The sequence below is a fragment of the Aphelocoma coerulescens genome, chromosome 2, assembly GCF_041296385.1.
Source record: "Aphelocoma coerulescens isolate FSJ_1873_10779 chromosome 2, UR_Acoe_1.0, whole genome shotgun sequence".
Taxonomy (NCBI): Eukaryota; Metazoa; Chordata; class Aves; order Passeriformes; family Corvidae; genus Aphelocoma; species Aphelocoma coerulescens.
In genome coordinates, this window is record NC_091015.1 from 79,889,816 (window position 1) to 79,913,555 (window position 23,740).

General features: G+C 42.8%; 2 protein-coding genes across 2 annotated transcripts; one reads left to right on the forward strand and one right to left on the reverse strand.

The window, feature by feature from the left end:
- Positions 1-118: 118 nt before the first annotated feature.
- Positions 119-3,136, forward strand: LOC138106880 (tubulin beta-1 chain-like). The gene is made up of 4 exons (XM_069008210.1): positions 119-502; positions 1,158-1,266; positions 1,538-1,648; positions 1,862-3,136. Exons 1-4 carry the CDS (start codon positions 134-136, stop codon positions 2,920-2,922), a joined length of 1,650 nt encoding a protein of 549 aa, XP_068864311.1. The 5' UTR covers positions 119-133; the 3' UTR covers positions 2,923-3,136.
- Positions 3,081-23,016, reverse strand: BPHL (biphenyl hydrolase like). Its single transcript, XM_069008211.1, has 7 exons — positions 22,860-23,016; positions 19,840-19,943; positions 17,106-17,272; positions 12,743-12,896; positions 10,283-10,414; positions 6,534-6,657; positions 3,081-3,513 (listed from the first exon to the last, which is right to left on the reverse strand). The coding sequence occupies exons 1-7, from the start codon at positions 22,967-22,969 to the stop codon at positions 3,426-3,428; spliced, it is 879 nt and encodes a 292-aa protein (XP_068864312.1). The 5' UTR covers positions 22,970-23,016; the 3' UTR covers positions 3,081-3,425.
- Positions 23,017-23,740: the final 724 nt, after the last annotated feature.

Below are 23,740 nucleotides of genomic sequence, written 5' to 3' on the forward strand. Positions count from 1 at the left end.
TGTCCGATTCCTGCCTATTCCCCGACGGCTGAAGGCGAGGTTCCCCCGGCGCCCCAAGCCAGCAGCATGCAGCACGTGGAGGGGCCCGTAGCCTGCCGCCCCCAGACCGGACCAGCCCGGGGCGCGGGAGACAATGCCCGGGCCGGGCCCGCCCCACGCCGTTCCCGCCGCACGTCACCGTGGGGCGGGGCGCGGCGCCCGATTTAAGGGACAGCGAGGGGCGCGGCCGCCGCAGCTGCGAGTGCGGGCGGCGAAGGAGGCGGCAGCAGCAGCAGCAGCAGCAGCAGCAGCAGCAGCAGCAGCAGCAGCAGCAGCAGCAGCAGCAGCAGCAGCAGCAGCAGCAGCAGCAGCAGCAGCAGCAGCAGCAGCAGCAGCAGCAGCAGCAGCAGCAGCAGCAGCAGCAGCAGCAGCAGCAGCAGCAGCGGCAGCTTCGGCCACCGGCACCATGCGTGAGATCGTGCACATCCAGGCCGGGCAGTGCGGCAACCAGATCGGCGCCAAGGTACGGACGGGCGCGGGCAGCGGGGCGCTCCTGCGGGTGGCACGCAGCTCCGTCCCGAAATGAAAAGCGACCCGGGGTTTGCTGAGGCGCTGTGGCTCCTGCCCTTGTGCCCCTCGGCCCTGCCGGTCTGAGCTGCCGCGGGGCAGGGATATGCCCGCGCTCCCGTCTGGCGTGCCCAGCCTCCCTGCAGGCAGCCGCGGCCATCCGCCGCTGCCTCGCCCCTCTGTGGCCACGGCGCCGGCTCCCGAGGGCGGAGGGAACGGGAGGTGCTTCAGTGCCACGGATTACCCGTCACCACCGAACGTGTGCAGGTGTTGCCATCTTGTAGTGACTAAAGGGTCTTAAGCCAATGCTAGACAATGGGAGGACACCAAATTGATATAGCCAGAGGTGGTCATCCTTTGGATACAAGCTACAAAGGAATTAACTTGCACTTCAGTGCTCTGGCTGCTCGTCTGCCCCCTGCTAGTTCAGCTGCTGTGGCCAGCGAAGCCCTTGTGCACTGACTCACCTTCCCACCCAGCAGCTGCTCTGCCATGCAAGGGAGTGGTCAGGGCCGTGGAATGCATGGGCTGCGCTGGGGGTGTGTGATTGGCACTGGCCAGCTGTTTCCACTGGAACTGGCTAATTGCCGTTTTTCAAAAATTTCCTCTAGTTCTGGGAGGTCATCAGCGATGAGCATGGCATTGATCCCACGGGCAGCTACCATGGGGACAGTGAGCTGCAGCTGGAGAGGATCAATGTCTACTACAATGAAGCTGCCGGTAAGTGTCTGCTTCCTCAGATGTCCTTAAATAAATGAGGCAGGCATGACAGCTCAAGGAGGCTGGAAAAATCCCTGAACAAGAGCTGTCATCTGCCAGTGACTCCTCTAAGAGACCTTTGTTCTCAGAAAGGCTCTGATAACATGGTAGTCTTGATTGTGACAGTGCCTCTCCAGAAAAATGTAGGGAGGTGGATGGGAGCACAGCAGGGCTCCTGTGACGCTGGCTGCCGACTGCGGGGCCGTAACGCCGGTGCTGGTTCCTCCCACAGGTAACAAGTATGTCCCCCGTGCCATCCTCGTGGACTTGGAACCCGGCACCATGGACTCCGTGCGCTCCGGCCCCTTTGGACAGATCTTCCGTCCCGACAACTTTGTCTTTGGTGAGTGACTGCGGGATGGAGGAGTTCCAGCGTGGGAACTCCACACACAGGAAAGACTTGGAGCGAGCATGCGAGTGACCTTGGGGAACCTGAATCCCCACAGCAGAGTGGGGATGGAAGTGAGGGGAGGAGCCCCTAGGGAAGGGGCAGTGGCATCATCTCTGTTTGTGCCTGGGGCGCTAATGTGGCACCTGGCTTCTGGTCTGCCCTTAGGTCAGAGCGGGGCTGGCAACAACTGGGCCAAGGGGCACTACACGGAAGGCGCTGAGCTGGTGGACTCTGTGCTGGATGTGGTGAGGAAGGAGTCGGAGAGCTGTGACTGCCTCCAGGGCTTCCAGCTGACCCACTCGCTGGGCGGAGGCACGGGCTCCGGCATGGGCACCCTCCTGATCAGCAAGATCCGGGAGGAGTACCCCGACCGCATCATGAACACCTTCAGCGTCATGCCCTCGCCCAAGGTGTCGGACACGGTGGTGGAGCCCTACAATGCCACCCTCTCTGTGCACCAGCTGGTGGAGAACACGGACGAGACCTACTGCATTGACAACGAGGCCCTGTATGACATTTGCTTCCGCACCCTGAAGCTGACCACTCCCACGTACGGGGACCTCAACCACCTGGTGTCGGCCACCATGAGCGGCGTGACCACCTGCCTTCGCTTCCCCGGCCAGCTGAACGCCGACCTGCGCAAGCTGGCGGTCAACATGGTGCCTTTCCCGCGGCTGCACTTCTTCATGCCAGGCTTTGCCCCGCTGACCAGCCGCGGCAGCCAGCAGTACCGCGCCCTGACGGTGCCCGAGCTGACGCAGCAGATGTTCGACTCCAAGAACATGATGGCTGCCTGCGACCCCCGCCACGGCCGCTACCTGACGGTGGCCGCCATCTTCCGGGGCCGCATGTCCATGAAGGAGGTGGACGAGCAGATGCTCAACGTGCAGAACAAGAACAGCAGCTACTTTGTGGAGTGGATCCCCAACAACGTGAAGACAGCCGTCTGCGACATCCCCCCGCGCGGCCTCAAGATGTCCGCCACCTTCATCGGCAACAGCACGGCCATCCAGGAGCTCTTCAAGAGGATCTCGGAGCAGTTCACGGCCATGTTCCGGCGCAAGGCTTTCTTGCACTGGTACACCGGCGAGGGCATGGATGAAATGGAGTTCACGGAGGCTGAGAGCAACATGAACGACCTGGTCTCCGAATACCAGCAATACCAGGATGCCACTGCTGATGAGCAGGGCGAGTTTGAAGAGGAAGGAGAGGAGGACGAGGCTTAAGCCCTCTGGTATCAAAGGAACTTCTGTAAAGTGGGCATGCATCTGAATGACTTCTGATAGTGGTGGTGAAGCATGTTTTCTAGAAATTATGTACCCAATTATCCTCTCAGCATTTGTGATTTTGGCAGATTTCTCAATGTAACACTTCTGAATCCTAATTCTTACAATGTTTTTTGTCCTTTAATATTAAGAGCACATAAAGGCATGCATTCTAGATCATGTTTTCTGTCTTTCTTAATACCTCTATTGGACAAAGAACAACTGTTCAGCCTGGGTGGCAACAAGTAAGCTTAAGGACATGTCAGAAGTCTTGCAGTACAGTGGTATGCTCTGATCACTGAGGCTTACGTGTTCTTGAGACATATCCTTCTCATGCAAACATGTTTAATGTTTTTTTCTTACAGGACTCAAACCTACCTATAACTTCATTGAAAATGGAAAGCCAACTTATATTCCTAAACAAGGCAAAGGCCAAGCACCTCTGACTTGTTTTACAGTCCAAGTCAGCGTAGGAAATTTTCCACTTCTCTGTTGAAGTCCTCCGCAAAACGCAGGTGTAAATTGTGCTTTCCTTCTGGCATCAGAAGCAACCTTAAAAGAGGAGAAAAATCAAACACTGATTACACATTTTATTCTGTGAGTACAGGTAATTAAAATACTTGTTGCATCTTCCTTGCTCTTGGTTACCCAGTAAGTAACTGTAGTAACTCTTATTTTAAGTACTGTCCCTCTACATGTGGTTCAGAATGTGAACCACAGCAACAGTTGAAGCAATAACCATACTATTTGTCCCACTTTGGGGAGGATAAAATAAGCCAAAAAGAAATTTTTGTCCTAGGCCCAGTTTCTAGAAACTTTTCTGGTGATCAACACAGAAGATAAAATTCCAAAACTTATGTAAGATGCATCTTTGAAAGGTACGTAAAGTACCTGAGCACTTTTGCCTCTTTCAGAGAACAGTAGTTGTGCTGGGCAGTGAAATGCAGAGTCCTTGTCATGACCCAAACTTGGTTATTATTTGTCTCATCTTTTTGCAAAAAGACAATCCAAAACTAAAACCATTCATCCATTAAAATAAGAAGGGAAGTCAGAACTTCTCTGGCTATACCAAAAGCTTAGAAGTAGTACCTGTGAATAAAGTTAAATCTTTGTAATACAAATATGAGTTTGACATGCCTAAAATTCCACTTGCTTTTGCTTTCTATCTGAGACAAACTTTATACACCAAGAATGTATACTTATTTATATGGGGGTGGGAAATTCTTTAAATTGTTTTGAAACTAAGCAGTTTCAACAGAGCTAAAACCATTCTGACTGATACTTTGTTGCCTTCATGTCAAAGTCCCACTATAACAAGAGGGACTGACCTTCTTTTGGTGGTGACAAGTGCTGTTTTGTTTTGGGAAAAGAGCAGCAGCATGTGAAACATACCCAGCTTTTCTAGTGAATTGTCTGAATTTTATTAAGTCTGTTTCTTCAAAGACTAAGCAGCACACAGATGCACAAACCTATAGCACTGTGTATGCTATTTCCTACTGCTGGTAATGCCACCAAATTCCAGCCATACCATGCAAACGCAGAATGATGGCACAGTCTTCCACCATGAGAGAAACAAGCAATGTACCTGCACTATAATCAGAAGAAGCTTTTTCTACTTTACTACTAGATAAAAATCAGGGCAAGAAAAGCTGATGGTAGAAGCATGTGTTACTGAAAGCAAACTGAATTTAAGCTTTTCCTTCTACTTCACAATGGAAAATGTCATTTCCAATACAATCAGAGAAGAATGGGACCATGTACCCAAGTCTTATTTTCTGAGAACACCATTAATCTGGTTTCTTTTCTGACAAATATGCATACAGGAGAGCACTTCAGCACAAAGACATGCAAAGAATCACTGTTTTACACTATACTGGATGGCAATTTCTAACAGTGTTTCCTCTTTGACTAGTCTTCCAAAGAGAAGCTATCAGATCCTTGTCTAGTTTTTTTTTTGGGATAATTTGCCTTAGTCAGCATCTGGAGTATTTTGGAGCTTGGTGAAACCAAGCAGGATGATAGGTGTTCTGAGCAGGGCATGTAGGAGTAAGGAACCAGCAGACATGAAATAAAACACCTGCATGTGATTGTTAGGAAGATCTCTTGTTCTCATCTTTCCTGTGGCAGCATGCATTACTATGATCAGTGTGCCTGACTTTGAGATAATATCATTCATTTTTGCAGTGAGATAACACCAGTGAAACAGTTCCCTACACTTTGTATTCATAAAAATGTGTTGCCTTTTTTTCCCCCCTCACTACTTCTGTTCTCCAGTGCTAATCATCACAGTCTGCTATTAAGTAGTAATAGAACGCTTGCATTTGTGTGCAAATTTATGAGGAGAATTCAGCTGGTAAAATCCCAGCTTTTGATAGGAAGCATTTCTGGAATTTTCAAGTTGTGCTAGTTTTGGCTGGGATAGAGTCAATTTTCTTCACAGTAGTTATTATGGGGCTGTGTTTTGGGTTTGTGCTGAAAACAGTGTTGATAATAGATGTTTCTGCTATTGCTGAGCTGTGCTTGCACAGCATCAAGGCCGCCTGTGCTTCTCGTACTGCCCCACTAGGGAGGAGGCTGGGGGTGCACAAGGAGTTTGGAGGGGCCACAGCTGACCTCAACTGACCAAAGGAATATTCCATACCATATGGCATCATGCTGAGCATACAGAGCCGGGGAAAGAAGGAAGGGGGATGTTTGGAAGGATGACATTTGTCTTCCCAAGTAACTGCTATCTGTGATGGAGCCTGACGTTCCTGGGAATGGCTGAATGCCTGCCTGCCTGTGGGAGCAGTGAGTTAAGTCCTTGTTTTGCTTTGCTTGCATGCATGGCTTTTGCTTTACCTATTAAACTGTCTTTATCTCAACCCATGAGGGGTTTTTTCATTATTATTCATCTGATTCTGTCCCTGAGCCCATGAGTGGGGGAGTGAGTGGTACTGAGTTGTCATCTGGGGTTAAACCACATCACACATGAGACAGATGGTGCCCTAACATTTTTCTTGTTTATATAGTAATATTTCTGAGCACAGCTGTACAGCTTTTTCTCATTCTGCTTTTCCTAAAAACACTGAAAATTCATGGGACAGGTGGAAACAGAATCTCTGAGGTTGTTCACATCAGTAGGGCAGAGCAAACAGAAGTGAACTGTGCTTCTCTCTTTAATAACTGGGAATCTCTCTCCATTCATAGCATTTAAATTCTCTGTTGAACTGAATGGGACAGAAATGAGGTCTCTTACAGCAAAAGGAATGCAATGGTCATAAAACAAGTTTGCTTGCTTTGATGAATCTTAGGGAGTAGTGGTTCTGTTTGTGGAGTGAAAAGAGGAAAATTAACTTAGTTTCAGAGGGCTTTAGGAAGGAACTTATTAAAATACTGTATTCTTTATATTGCAAGAAAGGCCCAGCTACCCTGTTTGCACTGTAATTTTCTAGGGAAGTTTAGAATAGCTCTCTGTGTGGCAGAGACAGCTTGCCCAAATACCTTTTTTTCTTTTTTTTTTTCCAAACACTGTGTTTGAACTGCTTCATTTCTCCAAAAATGGTATATAAAAACTCCATCATTTAACTTACCGAGAGCCTTTGATGTGCTTATGAATGTATTCTGCATGAGCTTGTGGGACCAAAGGGTCTTTCTCACCATGAATTATAAATGTGGGACATTTAATATCTGGCAGCAACTGTTGGCAGATATTACCTAGGGAGAAAACAAATGAAGGTTACACTTTACTTTAAAATTGTATGACAGATGAAACTGCTTCTGTAAAGGACTCTGAACTCCACTGGGTTCTGGCTACTGCCTCTCCTTGTGGATAGTGTGTGATTAATCTACAGAAGTATGTAAGCAGGACTATAATTAACATTTCTTACTCCAAGATGTTACTTCACTGCAATTTGCTCCATTAATGGATAATAGGACAAAAGGATAGAGAGAATGAAGTACTTCTGTTCCACATTTCCCCCAGGCTCTCTCTGACTCTTCAAAGCTGATACATGAATCTCCTTCCCAGCTTTGTTCTTCTCAGCTTTAGAGTCCTATGGCTCTCAGGTTAAGCTGCATTTTGTTACAGTGGTTGTCAAGTCACAAGATTTGCTACTTTTTTTTAACAAATTAACTTAGGCTGTATTGATACCTGTTGCACCTCCCAGGCCCTTTGCTGTCTGCAATGCTCTAATGGATTGACCCTGGCTGAGTGCCAAGCACCCACCTAAGCCTCTCCATCACTCCCCTCTCCAAGTGGACAGGGAAGAGAAAACAAAACAAAGGGTTCCTGAGTTACAAGGATAGGACCAGGAGAGAGCACTCACCAAATACCATCATGGGAAAAACAGACTCAACTTGGGGATATTAATTGAATTTATTACTAACAAGATCAGAGTAGGATAATGAGAAGTAAAATAAATCTTAGAAGCTTCTTCCTGGGTTCTACCTCCTGCGCCCTGTGGTGCAGGGAGGTGGGGAGTGGGGTTATGGTCAGTTCATCACAGGTTGTTCCTGCTGCTGCTCAGGGAGTCCTTCCACTGCTCCAGCGTGGGGTCCCTCCCACAGGAAACAGTTCTCCATTAACTTCTCCAACATGAATCCACTCCACAAGCAATGGTTCCCCACAAACTGCTGCAACACGGGTCACCTTTCCATAGGGTGCAGTCCTTCAGGTACAGCCTGCTCCAGCATGAGTCCCCCGCTGGGTCACAAGTCCTACCAGGAAAACTGCCCTACTGTGAGCTCCTCTCTCCATGGGTCTGCAGGTCCCAGCAGGAGCCTGCTCCAGCACAGGCCTCCCACAGGTACAGAAACCCTCGGGCATACATCTGCTCTGGTATGGGCTCCTCCATGGGCTGCGGGTGGATCTCTGCATCTCTGTGGCCCTCCATGGGCTGCAGAGGCACAGCTGCCTCACCAGGGACTGCACCACGGGCTGCAGGGGAACCTCTGCTCTGGAGCACTCCTCCCCCTCCTTCTTCAGTGACCTTGGTGGCTGCATAGTTGGTCCTCTCACACATTCTCACTCTGCTCTTCTCTGGCTGCAGTAACTTTTCTTTCCTTCTAAAATATGTTTTCACAGAGGTGTTACTGCCATCACTGATTGGCTTGGCCTTGGCCAGTGGCATGTCTGTCTTGGAGCAGGCTGGCATTAGCTCTGCTGGACATGGGGGAAGCTTCTAGGCACCCTGCAACCCCCCAGTACCAAAACCTGGCCATGCAAACCCAATACAAATGCATAACAATTTGATATGAATTGCAACTAAAACTATTCAAAGGCTATTTTTCCTGCCCATTCATAATTTTATGCTTACTAGTCATTAATCTCACAAGAAGTAATTTTAATGCTTTTGTTTAAAGACTTTTCTGAATTTTCTCCCCTTTTTTTCCTCATCCCTTAGTTTCTAAACTCGTTGCCTAACTTCTTCCCATGTTCTTGCAAGGGAATCTTTGGGCAAAACATCCTTGATGAGCTTTGTGTCCCATTTTAATTTGAGATAACTTTATTTGTAGTTGTCACCTTGCAGCTACCAACAGCTGTAAGATTAATGCTCATCCATGCATGCTTTCCTTAGCTCTAAAGTCAGAGGCTGTTTGAGTTTTAACAATTGCTTGGTTATTTATGTAGCCTTCGTTTGCAGTACTACTAGTGAAATATTTACATTTAGAACATTTTACCCATAGTCCTCTAACACTGCAGAAATGTTGACTGTTTTTCAGAACAAGTACCAAGTAAATTGAGGTTATTTATCGAGGGAGATAGTTGGCAGTCAAACTATTATTTCCTAGTTTTCAGTCCTAAAACTGTTTTGTAACATAACCACTAAATTGTATTTACTCTAAAAGCATGGAACAGCAAGAAAAATCTTGGCTGTTGAGACTTTATGTAACTTACTCAGTTTCCTTAAGTGTTGGCTCCTTCTAAAAGGTCATTTCTTATCGTATTTCACACTAAAAGCTGTCTCATTCAGGGAAAATAATCTAGTTTTAAAATCAGCTTGAGTTTTTGACCAACATTGGCTTTGCTGTCCTCCTTTTATCTCTGATGGGTTTTATTAACACCTTTTCTTATATCTGCTGTATCTGCGCCTTTGTTGCAGTGTCTTAACTTTAATTGCAAGGTGGCCTGTTTGTAATCTAAGTTGGAAAACGGGTTTTTCCCAGCAAAAAAGCCTGCAGTCTGATAGCTGCTCATCTCTTGTAGCAAACATTAGGCTTCTTCCAATATCTGACCCAGTTTCAGCATCTAGGTAATTCAGTTCCTTGTTACATGTTTCTAGGTGGCTTCTTTTTCACAGCCACTTAATCTCATAGTGTCTGAGGCACGTGCAGGCAGTGAAAGGATGTCACAGCCACAGATTCACCAGCCTGGGCTTTGCATATAAAAATAAATTTTTTTTTAAGAAGAAGCATTCCAGAAAGGGTAAAATAAAATTGGAACATAATTTGTTACATCACTTTACTGGGAGAAATCCTAGTGCTGCACTGATCCTATACAAAATAATTATGGAAAAAATATGACATGAAGGAACGTTTTTGTTGTAGTACCTGCTGCCTGTTAATGCACATCACCTATCTTTCATTATGGGAGCTATAGGAAAATGTGTATAAGAGTTACAAACTCCTTTTTTCTGTATTATACATTACTGCTTTAGGCAAATTAAAAGCAAATTTCCTCTGAATTAAAATAGAACCACAGATTATTATTCATAATATCCTTGGCTGAAAAGGTCTATGTAGAGTAATTGCAGAAATCTTCAGGGATAAAGAATTATATTGTCTAGTTTACTATTTTTTAAATTATTTTTAAACACCTGAGCTGTTTCAATAGTGTCTTTAAAATGCTTTTTTTAAGTTCTGAGTTCTCAAAATCTGAAGTCCCTTCTTTTTTAACTCACACCATACTAGGTTTGAAAGAGTTTTTCAGCTCCATTTTGCAAAAACTGGAAAGAGCATGCCTTACTTTTGGTACATCTTAACTATGTCACCAAGAGATAATCCTTGTACACAGAGACAGAAGAGGAGAAAAAGATTCTGCCTGAGCAGAATCCTTTCTGTTTAGCCTGCACAAAAGCAATGACTTAATAATGCAGTTTTGTGGTGGAACAAGAGGAGAGCCTCAACTGCTAATGTTTTCCATAAATGTTTTTCTCCTGCACCTTTCTGGTTCTGTGAGCCATCTACAGAGTAATTGTGTTACTCCTGAGTGTGAGTCACACCCAGCTTTTAATGCCATATGCAGAGTCCTTCCTTTACTGCTGCTAGAAGTAGTTAGATTTTTTTATCCAGGCCTGCCTGCTATTCTAATTGCCTCAGTTCAATGCTGTGAAAGCCTCACCATTTGAATTGTCAGCAAATCGCGATATTCCATCTACCCAAGCCTCACAGGTTTCTGCGAAGTACTTGTGTCCGTACAGCTCTTCCAGTGGTTTCTTGACCTTTTCACTCCATTTTGAAACATCTCGGATGCCTACATAAAATAACATTGAAATATGTTATGTCCTTTCCAGCAACAAGATAAAAACCCACACCTAATATAGGGAAGTTTTCAAACCAGACTGCAAATATGTATTTCATTGAAACTGCAATGAGAATTTTAAATCGTAGTACAGAAAGGGTATAAAAAAGACAGTTGTGCAATCTCTGCTGTGGTCTTCTGAGTTGTAGAGGAACATCTTGTCATTATGGTCACAAGGAACAACAGGAAAAAAAATAATAATCAAAGGACTCAGAACCATCAGAAGTTTTATGACTTTCTGGAAGACTTTCATAAGAGAAGTTCAAGGGGTACTTTGTATATGAAAATGGGAATGTTTCATAGCAGACTGCTAGACGTGGCAGTTCTTTTTTATATCCTTTAGCCTTTTGCATTGATTCATGGATGGAAGTTCTTCCATGGCTCCTACCAGCTCTCAGAGGAAGGAAGCTCTTACTAAGACATTCCAGCAGGCTGACATCATGGTACATTTGCCATAGTTTTACACAAAAACAAGTGACTCCACTTAGTAGAGTCCTGTGACTCATGGCAGGCTGGCTAAAGCTGTACAAATAATTTGACATTTTAGTTATTTATTTATCAGTCTTCTATTTATTTCCCTCTAAAATTTTCTGTACTGCTCACAAACTACATATCCAAAAGGGTTATTTTCACTAAACTATATTTCAGCTGTACAGCTTTGTGCTAATAAAGTCTGAAACAAAGTTGTAACCGCAGAGAACAGGACAGTACTGAATCATCAAACAGCAATATATGCCACTAGCAAAGGTTTTAACTGGTTTCAAAAGGGAATTAAGGGAAGAAAGGAGTGAAGTGTTAATTAACAAAGAGAACCTGTCCAGCGAAATGACAAAGGTACCAGTGACTGAAAGTGTTTTATAACAGCATCTAACTGAAAATGAGTCTGTTCACCCCAGGCTAGATGGTACTTAACAACTGTTTCCTTTATAGAATCTACTGTTTTTCATCCATGGGGCTTGCATTAACTTAAAAAGAGAAGGGAGAAGCCAACGTTGAAAGGACCAAATCAGCACGTGTCTCTCCTGTGAAACTCGGCAGCTGAGGTGCACTGATGAGCCAGTTGTAGAAGACTTGTGCTGCTACTCTCAACTCTATCAGCCAGGGAGAGATGTTGAAAGCAACAATCCACAAAGAGGACAAAGGCCAGCATTGCAGTGGGTGTTCCATGTAAACAGGACTTCTTTTTGTTGTTGTTTTTAGGGTTTTTTAAAATTTTTCTTTTACATTCTAGCCTGTAGTGCAGGGAGGAGATGTGCATTTCATATATGTACAATAAAAATTTAATAAATATAAAACATGTAGAGAAAGAAAGCATTTTACAGAGCTAAAAAGCATTTTGTTTTCTGAACTAAAAACTATATTACTACTACTACCACCACTTTTAGTGTTAGTATAGGTGAGGTAAATACAGATGGGCAATACCTACACTTGTAATTTTGCTGAAGCCAGATGCATTTCACAGCTGATATAAATCAAACTCCAGTCACTAAAATGAAACTATACCAGGTTACATTTGTTGAGCCTACACAGTTAACTCTTTTCATTTCTACGTTCAAAAGGAAATATGGTCCCTTTCTGAGTTCACCAGGCATTTCTTCTTACTTTCCTTTATAGCGAGAAGAGATCTCAGATTCTATTTCACATGAGTGGAATAAGGATCAGAAATCCCATGTTTCTTTACTTTGCAAAGGTTTTCTAATGATAATAATTAACTCTAAAGGAATGCAAATGGTAAAGACATCTTGGGACATTTACTTGAATTATTAATTTGCTTCCTGAATTTAAACGGTAAGTTATGAAATTGTTTTCTTACTGTCTATATTATATAGGTTCTAGAAGCAAAAGCTGTTAAGAACTAGCCCAGTGCTTATCTGTGGACCTGGTTTAAAAAAGGTTGTGCAAGATATGAGGTAAGAAATCAAACCTGGGGTTTGATAGTATTATTTGGAATTTATTTTTAGGAATTTGTTATAACAACAAAAATTTGACTTTCTGAAAACTACTGATAATCTATTATAACTTCTGCTTTTCGTCAGGGTAAGTTGGTAAGGGCTTGTCAAAAAATCTATTATATTGCCCCTAGAGTAACTGTTGGAGAGTTTCTCACTATAACTTTAACCTATCCCTATACCTCGCAACGTAGTGAATTTTGTGTTCTGTCTCTTTAGGTTTGTTATGTCCTCAGCTCTGTCTCCACTTAGCTGTTGCATGACTAAGATTCTTGGGTCAAGTAGAAATTAAAATAATTAATTTAGAATACAACATGCAGTTTATACATACCATTGTAAATTCTCACATCCTCTTGAGTAACGCTGGCATTTGCTCCCCAGACAACCAACTTGTGGATAAGATTTGGGTACTTTGCAGCTGCAATGAGTGCTGTAATTCCACCATCACTCCACCCCAGCAAGGAGAACTTCTTAAACTTTAGTGCCTTGATTCATACAAGAAAGTTACATGCAAATCACCAGCTGGTTTTACAACTAAACATCAAATATTTCTTGAAAATTAACTGTACAGTTTTAGGCACAACACACACAGCTGAACTATAGTTAGCTTTCATAATAAGATATCATTTTCTTGCTATACATAAAAATACTAAAGACCAGGTCAAATATTTAGAAAACAAGAAATTACACCTGCCATTTCAATTTTCTATAACTCTTTAATGAAACAGGCAGTAGTCCTATTAGATTCTTGCTGCATTTTAAAAAGCCCTCCAAAAAAAAAGAAAAATTGATTGAAAACGGAGAGTAAAGACCTTTTCAGAGAGCCTGATGATATGAAGAATCTGTGGGTTCTCTTGGTGTGAGGTTGGCAAAGACTATCACAGGGTGGATGGTAAGCAATCCAAGATTAGGCTAAACTTAAGAAAAAGAAAAGTTTAAGACTTGAAAAATGGAAACCAGCTATCGGATTTACTGATACTAGCTGAGCTAAAAAAAAAAAAGTGCTCTGTAACAACCAAAAAATACTTAAAAGTATTTTCTAAAGGATTGTATCAATTTTTTGTTGCTAATTTACATTTTCTGAAGCTTTTAAGTGTATATTTTAAATGTTACTTCATGGTGAGTTGCAATTCGAAATATTAATAATGAAATTCCTCCTTGAAAAGGAAAGCATAGGGCAAAAAATATGACAACCAAGACCTTAATTAATTCTGACCACTGACAGGACCCAAGGGAATGGCACAAAGCTGAGTTCGGGGAGGTTTAGGTTGGATATCAGGAAAAGGTTTTCACCCAGAGGGTGGTTGGGCACTGGAACAGGCTCCCCAGGGCAGTGGTCACAGCATTGAGCCTCACAAAGTCTAAGAAGCATTTGGACAATGCTCTTAGGCACATGGTGTGACTCTTGGGGTGTCCTGTGCAGGGCCAGGAGTTGGACTCGATGATCCTGATGGGTCCCTTCCAACTCAGCATATTCTGTGATTCTGTGATAATGCTTTCTACTAGAATTTGAAACTCTTGTTTCCTCATAAACCACTATATGTGGTAGGGAGTACTGGCAGTCACAGGAGAGAGGATTTTGTGTGTGTTATGTTCAGTGGGGAAAGAGTGGGGAAGGTAAAGGCACTCATGAGAAAATGCATCTGAAGGTTGTAGAGGGATGATATTCAATGGTTAGGCAATTCTTGCAGTTTTGCATACAGAAACTTCAGTTTGTGAACTCATTCACAAGAAAATATATTTCAGTGGTTTTTGCTTTTGCTCTGCAGAAATTACAGCCTTTTAGATGCAATTAAGGAGGATATTTTACTTTTGGAGGGAAAAGAGCAAGTTAGTTGAATGGATTGCTTTGGTATTTGGTGGTGTTGGAAGTCCAGGCCTGCTCTGTTGTAACAGAAGAAAGGAAAAATGCAGGCAATGAGAGAAACAACTACAGAGAGAGAAAAAGATGTTTCTACTGTGCTTGTAAACTTGATGCTCAAGTGAGGCATAACTTTACTAATCAACTCGATATTTAGCAGACTTCTATCCCTATTAGGCTTTTCTGGTTTTGGCTTCATCCTTGGTATTCTTCTCACTGTAGTTTGACCAATTTTAGATTTCACTCTGCAAAGCTGTAATTACTAAACAGGAAACAAATAAGGTAGGGGAAAGAAAGGGACATGTAATGTAAGCATGATAACAAGAAAAGGGACATGATAGCAAGAAAAGGAAACTTTGAATTTTTGCAGCCGATCAGAAGTTGGCCCTGGTCTGCTGAAGAGGTAGTTAATCCGTGTCCAACTTTCATTATTGTGCTGCTGAAGGGCTCCTGGTGTCTTGGCAGGTTTTGGGGGTTGGCAGCAGTGCTTGCAGAGGTTAAGTTTTTGATGTTGCTGCTGTTCCCCTACTGACAATAGCAAATTATGGAGCTCAAAGCTGGCTGATGGATGGAATAACTGATTAAAATTTTTGTTCTTCATGACAGGTTATTTGAGATCTATTTGCTGCCAGTATTTATCTTGTTTACTAGCCTTTATCTTGATGCATTCTTTGGGGTATCTTAGGATGCCTTTCCAGCAGGAGAAATTTAATTTATCCTTTGCAGCCTTCAGAAAAACAATGTGATACAACAGCTGTGCTGGATAAGGTATGCATGTTTGCTTACTTTAATTTTGAACTACTTACAGTACAGGTTGCTAACCTAACATGGGCAGTAACCTGAAAGCTGGTTGCACAGCACAGTTCTGTGGGTGATTTTGTGCTGCCTTCACCCCGTGAGTGAACAAAATTTCTTTTGAAGTCACCTCCTCTGTGCAGGCCCGTGTGAAATGCAATCCAATTACCACATACAACAGTGAGCTGCAATACAACATCACTCTGCACTATATGTAAGTTTTTACTGCATCACAGGGAGTGTAGCATCAGCAAAAGTTATAGGTGATCTACAAAAACATAGAGAAGCCCAAGATCATCCTTTTGCTAGGACAGTAGCTTTGAAGAGTAAGAACTTCTTAAATATCAACACTAATTATTTCCCTAGTAATTGTTTTAATGCTATTGACTTTGCTAGCATTAGACATTGGGGTGGAAGATAGCAAAGTGGACTTAGGTGCATTATACTCCTTCTATTTCAAGCAAACTCCTTCACAGAACACAAAGAGGGATACAGAACAGTGTCTTCTGCATAAAGGTGCTAAATACTCTGCAGAATTTCAGCTTTCGTTATTTCACAGAAACCTTGCATCACTCACATCTCCAGCAGAGATACCAGAATCTGAAGGAGACTAGAACAAAGGTTCTAAAGGCTCACCCATATGGATGTGTTTTTTGGCTGATTGTAGGCAGGATGATGAATGTAAACCATTATATTCTGGAAATCAGAGTTGGAATGATTCCTTGGGATTTGTGCTATCCTTTATAACATCCTAAAATAGAAGCAAGTTACCCACGCTTGGTAACGTTTTAGTAAGTTGTTATTATATGCTTATATTGAGAAACATCTTCAAAAAAACAGGATGCTATGTCTCATTTGCTTTGGCAGCTCTAGAGATTGGTAGGCTGCTGTCCTGTTTTGCTGCAAGCTACATGGTTACACTCCCTTTGGGGAAAGCTCTGTTTAATATTTTGCATTTATTAGTATTTGAACAGAGACAAGAAGGGGGTTACAACCATTGAGACTGCAAGTCTGTCACCTATTCATGGCAGCATCTTTATTTTCTTTGCTAGTGTAGCAGAAAAAATTGAAGATTTACAGTACAGAGAGATTGCTTTTATGGTTAGAGGGCAAATCTGTGTCTTAATCCCGATTCTGCTGTCAGACTTACTTTGGTTTGCTGTGCAGAATACACCAGGAAGGCCACATTTCCAGTTTCAGATGGGTTTTCAGCAAGGTTATTGTTTATTACAGAAATACAGTTGGACTGACTGTCTGAATCTTGCCTCATATTTTTGAATTTTAATGCTCTGCCAACTCTCTTAACATGACCAAAGAGACTGTACAGCTTAATATAAAAAAGCCAGAATATTAGTTAAAACTAAACCAGAAAATAGTGTCAGCAGCTATAGGACAGAATAAAAGAGGAACACAGAAACACAGATTTGAATAAAAAATTCTTTGAGAAGGAGAAATAATAACAGCTTTAGGCCATATTCTTTATAACTGCAACTGCTGTATTAGTTAGTAAGATTTGGTATGGTCACAGGAAGACTTTGATTTCTCACAATGATTTCAGTAATCTGCTCTAAAATGCAAAGCATCAAATTAATTTTTAGAATCAAATGTTTCCTAAATGGGCTGCTCAAGGCATAACACCAAGATTCTACTCAATAGAAAATTTTCTATGAGCCTTTCAGTATGGTAATCCCTTCAATTAAGCTACTTCACACACTTTGTTTTTTACACACACTTTACCTAAACTCACATAGTTCTTGGCTGCAAACCTCTTAGGGTAGGGTCTTGGAATAAAAGCATATTGCTTTATATTAATTCCCACATTCCCACTGCTGAATCTCTATGCACCTTGCAGAATAGGTGGAAGAACAAAATATTTTCTGGAACAGTGTGTATATGCTCACTTTTAAGCCTTCATTTGTATGGTCTTTCCATAATCTGCTGTCTGCTGGAAACAACCTTTGTCCTTCTCAAAATTTAAGGAAAACAGCTTTAAAAAAAAAAAAAAAAAGGGAAGAATAAAATCTCATAATAGATTTACCTGCATAAGATCCACAGCATCTTTTGCATCCCTCTCAAAGAAATCCGGGGGAAAGTCTCGAGATGGAGGAATGGACTTTCCATATCCCCGAGGATCCCAAGCAACAACTGTGAAAAGTTGCTTATTCATAGATTTAAGCTGTGGCCCAAAATCAGTTTGACCACTCCCTGAAACATTATAATTTTTCAATTTTATTAACCACCATAATGCATACATAGTATACATACTCTAAAGGGAAATTGGGGAAAACTTGTAACTTTATTCCAAATAAGAGATTATCCAGCGAGTGAAGTACTCTTCAATTGTAACTATCCATTGCAAATCTTAGACAGGAAGTATCACAACTAAAATCTTTAGAAGCATCTGCAGTATGTTCAGAGCAAACCATTTCTGGTAGGTATGAAAGGTTATCAAGAACAGTGCTCTCACATGTGCTTAAATACATTACCTTAAACTGAGTAGGGATTTATCTTTAACAGATTTAAAGCAGTAGCATGGTCATTGCTGTTTACCTGGACATCACAGGTGAAACTGAAAGGGCAGGAATATTCTGCTAGAAATTTGTAAGTGAAAAGCACCATGCCAGATGGTTGTTATTTGATAAAGCACCTCTATGAGAATATTGGTGCTCAAAGCTGACCTTTAAATACTTTGTTTGCTGAGGGGACTGTGGTGACACAGAAGCATAAAATTGTGTATTTTGATTTTTCTAATATGTAAAAATAAGCCAAATACAGCCAATTTTTCTGAAGCAGAACCATTTCTTTTATTAATGACTCAGACCTTCAAAGGATTTAAAAATGAAGTACTCCTGTCTATTGCACTAAGCTGTCTACGAATGAAGGTAATCTAGCATGAAGGTAAGACTGCAGTTTGTCTTGTGTTGTGGTCATGTGGTAACAGTATTAAATGCTATTTAGGTAAAACTTGTTCAAATTTAATGTGCTGAAATATAAAATTGGCCATCCATTGCTATATTGTGGATTACATTGCTATATCCATTTTGCTATATATTAAAAGGGCCATTTAAAGGCATTTAATGTTTTTCTTTCTGTTTACTTGGAGAAATCTGTCCTCAGATACCATCAACAGGTCTAAGTTATAAAAGAGGCTGTATACAGCCTTCTCTGATGAACTGATTACATACTGACATGATCTCTTGCAAAACCAATTAACAGCTAGTCAGAAGCAAAATATCAGGATGTTAGAAAAATGCCAACACAAACTGATTAATCTCATATTCTTACAGAGGCCTTGTGTGACTTCTGCACCTCCAAGAGCATGCTTGTTATACAATATTTTTATCACTTAAAAATTACACAAGACTGAGAGCATATATAAATGCTGTGTCCTCTTGGTTTTCTTAGTATTTTTGTAGCTAGAAAGAGATAATATCTCTTTTGTTTGAATGTAGTCTACAAATAGTCTAGAGACTAATTCTGGTGACCTAAAAGCACTTACCTTGTTGCCACAACAAACTTATTAGTGTGTTAATACTGTAAGTAGCATAAAATAATATTGAAAACTTAGTGTCAGTTTTCTGACAAAGGGAAGAAGGATGCATCGGTCAGAATGTGAAGTTCATTCCCACATGTTGCCCAAAAGTGCTAAACTATAAACTTTATAAGGCTAAAGACACTAAGCCTAACTGTTTGCCGTAATGCTAATTTCACAATAGCAATGTACACATAATAACAACAGTAAACAACAACAACAATAATAATATTGTTCACAACTGAAGAAATACATGATTTCTATTTAAAGCGTTTGCACTGGCAACATGATTGCCAGTTTAAAAAGCTGTTTAAAATCAATAGGTTGAAACATATGACTACTTGAAGGACAACTAGCATTAATTTTTTCCACCCTCTCCTTGAGAATTCTTTGAAAGAAAGAACCACTTCATGAAGACTTGGAAATGTTGCTGCCAAGAAGGACAAATGTTTCCTGCTCTTCAGCTCCTGACATTTTATCATCTTATCCAGCAATTCTATTAAGCATTAGTTCAACTCTGAGCACAGAAACAGTCCTACTGACAGCCTGCCATGAACTATTGGTAAGTCTGATGGGCCCTTTAGAACTGCAAGAACCCAGAAAAAATAGGCTGTGTTAATTTTAAAAGGTTGTTATCAAAAACAGTGGTTTCGATGGACAGACACCACTTAGCTAGCAGAACCTGTTGTCCATTTCAAAAAGCCATTGAGAATCTTAATGATGTTGCCCTGAATAAACAAAATGTGAAAATACATCTTCAAGCAAAAAAAAAAAGTTTTAACAGTGACTTTTTCACAATAAACTGCAAGGGTTACATTATGTCTATTAATCCAGTTGGAGTCCATCCAGCTTCTAAAAAGGAATGCATAATTCAGTCTGTGTAACAAATACAGCTGACCTGATTTTCCCCCCTTCTGCTTTTTTCCGCCTTGTGTAGCTATTTGCCACCTGTCCTGGACGCCACCTTTGCACAGTTAAATCCAAAAGTGGAAGTGACCACTAGGTAAGTCAAGACATTGTATAAAAGGTGCCTGGTGAGATAAATGAAATCCTCTAAAAACTGTTAACTGATGGCAACAACTCTGCATTTTCCCTTCTAAGTATAGCAATTTTTTTAAAAATGAAAACGCTCCATAATCAGATGTTGAATGCATTACAAATATATTTTTATGCATTCTTGCTTGAGACCAGATGGATAAAGAGGTGGTTGCTCTACAAAGACAAGATAAAATCTCCAAACCTAGCATTCCTGGAAGCAGAAGAACTGCATGGCTTCCTTCTCCTGTTTGCTGATAATGCAGGTGGACTCCATTCACCTGGATTTTGGCAGATGTTATTGAAGTACTAGGGATAGGGAAAGAAGAGAGAAATAGGAAAACATTCAGACAGTTTTTATTACTACATAGTCACTCCAGGAATACAGAATAATTACTTTTCCTAGATATTAATGACAGTAGTGTGAGATTTTAATGGATTGCTTGCCTTTCATGGGTGCACAGAAGACTAAAAACAGCTTCTCAGGAGCAGAGAAGTATTCAGTTGTGACCACTATGTAGCATTCATACCCAGGCTAAAGGATAGGGGGAAAAAAAAATGTCTTGATGGTACAACCAGGAAAATATAAAGGCAGTTTTACATGGCTACAGAAACATTGAAACAAATACGTCAGAGAGGAGAAACCTCATTCTGTCACAGCGTAACTTTCGAAATGGCTGGTGTTCACCTTGCTGTTACTAAACTGAGCCTCTTCATCTGCCAGAGAAACCACAATCTATTGTTGCTGTCCCTCATGAACCACAGGGTCTGCAATGAAAACCACTTTGAACTGAGATGAGAGCAGAGAAGAAGAATGTGATAATAATATTTCTGTCAGTGTAATCTCACGAGGAGATAATGCTTAATTGGAAAATACCACATGAGCAATAAATCCACCTAGTAAAATCACCAGAGAAACCAACTGTACAGGCCATCTCTCAGCCCCAACACTCAACCCCCTACACTAATATTCAGTACAAAGCAAGACACGTGTAAGCAGATAAGTGACCTGAGAAACCATGTCTAGATACAAACACCTAGTGAGAAAGCAGAAGTAGCATCGATTCAAAGTATCTTCTTAACAGTATAAACCATTGCATCTGTTCTCCCAGGCAAGTTTGTGCTCTAACAGTTGCGAAACATCTTTTCAACAGCCTAACACATTTTATTTAAAGGTAATATAATAAAAATCTTCTCATTTGGTTACCTATTGATTAACCCTAATTTTTACTAGACTGAGTATTCTTGCTCTATGAATTCAATCACTGTGGATTTCATGTGCATAGAGACATGTTGTTTTCCAGTCTTAGATGTAACAATAATCTCTATTACATGATATGCACTGGGCAATTCATTAAAAATTCAATTTTAATATATAAAGTCTGAACTACTTACAGTATGTACAGAGTTGAAAGTGGTGGATTAAAAGTAAAAACAATCCCACTAATTTAAACCCTTTTCATAAGAAAAATGAACAATAGCTTGCAAACTCAGTGTCCCAATACCTAAGTGGAAGTTAAGCCACAGAACCTGTTCAACACAAAGCCATTTTTGATTTGACATAAAATCTTGTGTCTATGTAACCCATGCCACATGCCTGAATAAAAGCTGTGACTGTGCAGAATAGTATCAGCTCCTTATGTGCAGATCCAATTTAAGAACTGGAGTGCAAATGCAAATCTGTGGCAAGAGCACTCAAAGAAATTCATTATGCCATTATAACTTCAGTGAGTTCTGCTGAATTGCTATGCTAATATGATCCAAATTATTAGTTTGACTGTAATGCTAGACCTCCTTAAAGTCTTTTTATCACATTTGATGTGGTTTATACACCTCACAACTCAAATTCTGCATGTAGCACTCAGATGGCTGCCTTACCTCCTTTATGAATACTGACTTTCACTTTCTTCTCTTTATAAGGGTTTTTTTAATTCTTCATATGCCATCTTTTGGTTTGAATTTCAACAGGTATTTTATTATAGTTCTCACCACAGCATATCAGCACATCACTCTCATTGAATTTTAAGAATTATGTGATCTTTTTCTTTATGAATAATAACTGCCAAAACCACTTTCAGTTCCTAACAAAACAGAAATAATCAACATTTTGTTACCTTTTTAAAAATAGGTTAGAGATGTACAGTTTAATAGACAGAGTTACATATGCTGCTTTCCTGACTCAGATTTTTTTTCCACATAGTTCTACGTTTTTAGGATTAATTATTAACATCAGGGGCTTGAGAAATTTGCTGAATTTGCGATGTTTTTCCATTCTTGGATTGTGTCTCAGTGTGAAGTCCACTGAAATCCACGAGTTTCACACAGAGGATATTTTCAATACTTTTTGGACTAACAACAAATGAGTTGGGTTTCTTATGTACTGAGAAACCGGCAACACCTAAGGCAGACTTGGTCTTCCCAATATCAAATTGCTGTGAGCTTGAAATCACTTCATAGTGTGCTTGTCAGCAGGATGACTTCACTTCTTTTAAGTTTTCATAAAGAATGTTTTTTCCATTGGTTGACAGAATTGGAAAATGTGGTAAAGAAAAACAAAACAAAAATCCCACCCTGGTATTTTGAATTAGTAATGTCAAGGTGTATAGCTCTTTGAGGAGCACTGGATACATACTGCCTGTGTTTACCAAGGCAGCACAGATGCAGAGTGGGCAGATCTTGTACTTCACCTCGTACTCTGTAGGAATGCACCTTAATCTGGGAACTACCTCTGTTCTAGCTGTGCTACAACACGACCCAGTCTTTATCCGTGCAGGGGAAAAAAATTACGGTACTATGTCAGTTTTCCTCAACAGGATCTGCGGAATAAGCAGTGTGATACAGATTAGATACATGTGTTCTCTTTGCGACTTCGGCGGCCTGCAGGGAGCCCCTTACCAGCAGCAGGTGGCCACAGGGGCAGGCGGTCAGCGGCACGTCCTGCCTTGCGGGAACCACCAGAGGGGAGGGTCACAGGCACAGGTGACCAGACGGGGCTGCGGAGCCTTCCTGGTACAGGTCCTTGCGGCACAGGAAAAGCAGGAGCAGGCTCCTCGGGATACCGCCCGAGTCCCCACCTTGTCATCCCGCCCTCCCCATCCAGTCCACACCCCCTCTGCTAACACATTGTCCATCCCACCGCCCGTCTGACAAATACCCCCTTCCCCAAGCCGCGGGAGGGGAGGAGGGAGCTGGGGAAAGGAAGAAGGTGGCGGCTGTGGATTTTACCCGTAGCAGGCGGCCGGTCCCCGGGCCGTGAGCGGCGCTGCCCGGGCGGGCGGCTGCAACTGCAGCAGCGCCAGCGCCCGGAGGGCCCGGCCCGCGCTCCGGCAAAACATTCCGCACAGCGAGGCCGGCCCGGCGGGGAGGGAAGGAGACGGAGAGGCCGTCCCACCTCCCCTCCCATGCCCTGCCCCCGCCAGGGCGGGATGCGGAACCGGCCCGCCTCCCCTCCCGTTCCCTGCCTCCGCCGGGGCGGGATGCGGAACCGGCCCGCCTCCCCTCCCGTTCCCTGCCTCCGCCGGGGCGGGATGCGGAACCGGCCCGCCTCCGGGATGCGCCGGAGCGTGCGGAAAGAGGGGCGGTCCGCTGCCCGTGCTCTGATTGGTGGCCGCCGCTGTCACTCAGGGCAGAGCGGGGAGGGTCTGGCTCCTGGGCTGTGGCCCCGCCCCTCGGCGACCCTGATTGGCCACCCGACGGCGGGAGCTGAGGGGCCGGAGCGGGTGTTGGTCCTTCCTGTCGGGTCGTTTTCTTGGTTCTTGCTCCCGCCCTGGAGCCCCGGAAGGGATAGTGCTGCCCCCGCTTCAGAGCAGGAGGCGAGGCTTGAGGGCTCTGCCCTCTCCAGCCGTGTCCGAGAGTAAAGCAGTGCCCAGCGCCGCTCGTCTGCACCGTCGGCCGTGGCGGGGAGCGGGGTACTGTGAGCGCCTTCGTGCTCTCCAAGAGGCGGAGACGCACTGAGATACGGCAGCACCCGGGGTGTCTGCAGGGAGCGAAGATCCCAGCCCTCGGAGACACGCGGGGCTTGAAGCCATGAACTGCCCCTCCAGCACTGCCCGTGATGCAGAAACTGCAGGGACTGTGAGAACATGGAGGATACGGGGTCATCTGTG

Coding starts and splice junctions, on each gene's coding strand:
- BPHL (XM_069008211.1), bottom strand. CDS start 22,969: ATGTTTTGCCGGAGCGCGGGCCGGGCCCTCCGGGCGCTGGCGCTGCTG. Junction 17,273..19,839: donor TCTGCTTCCAGGAATGCTAG/GTTTGGAGATTT, acceptor ATAATGTTTCAG/GGAGTGGTCAAACTGATTTT. Junction 6,658..10,282: donor ATTTGCTGACAATTCAAATG/GTGAGGCTTTCA, acceptor TTTTCTCCCTAG/GTAATATCTGCCAACAGTTG.
- LOC138106880 (XM_069008210.1), top strand. CDS start 134: ATGCCCGGGCCGGGCCCGCCCCACGCCGTTCCCGCCGCACGTCACCGT. Junction 1,267..1,537: donor CTACTACAATGAAGCTGCCG/GTAAGTGTCTGC, acceptor TTCCTCCCACAG/GTAACAAGTATGTCCCCCGT. Junction 1,649..1,861: donor TCCCGACAACTTTGTCTTTG/GTGAGTGACTGC, acceptor GTCTGCCCTTAG/GTCAGAGCGGGGCTGGCAAC.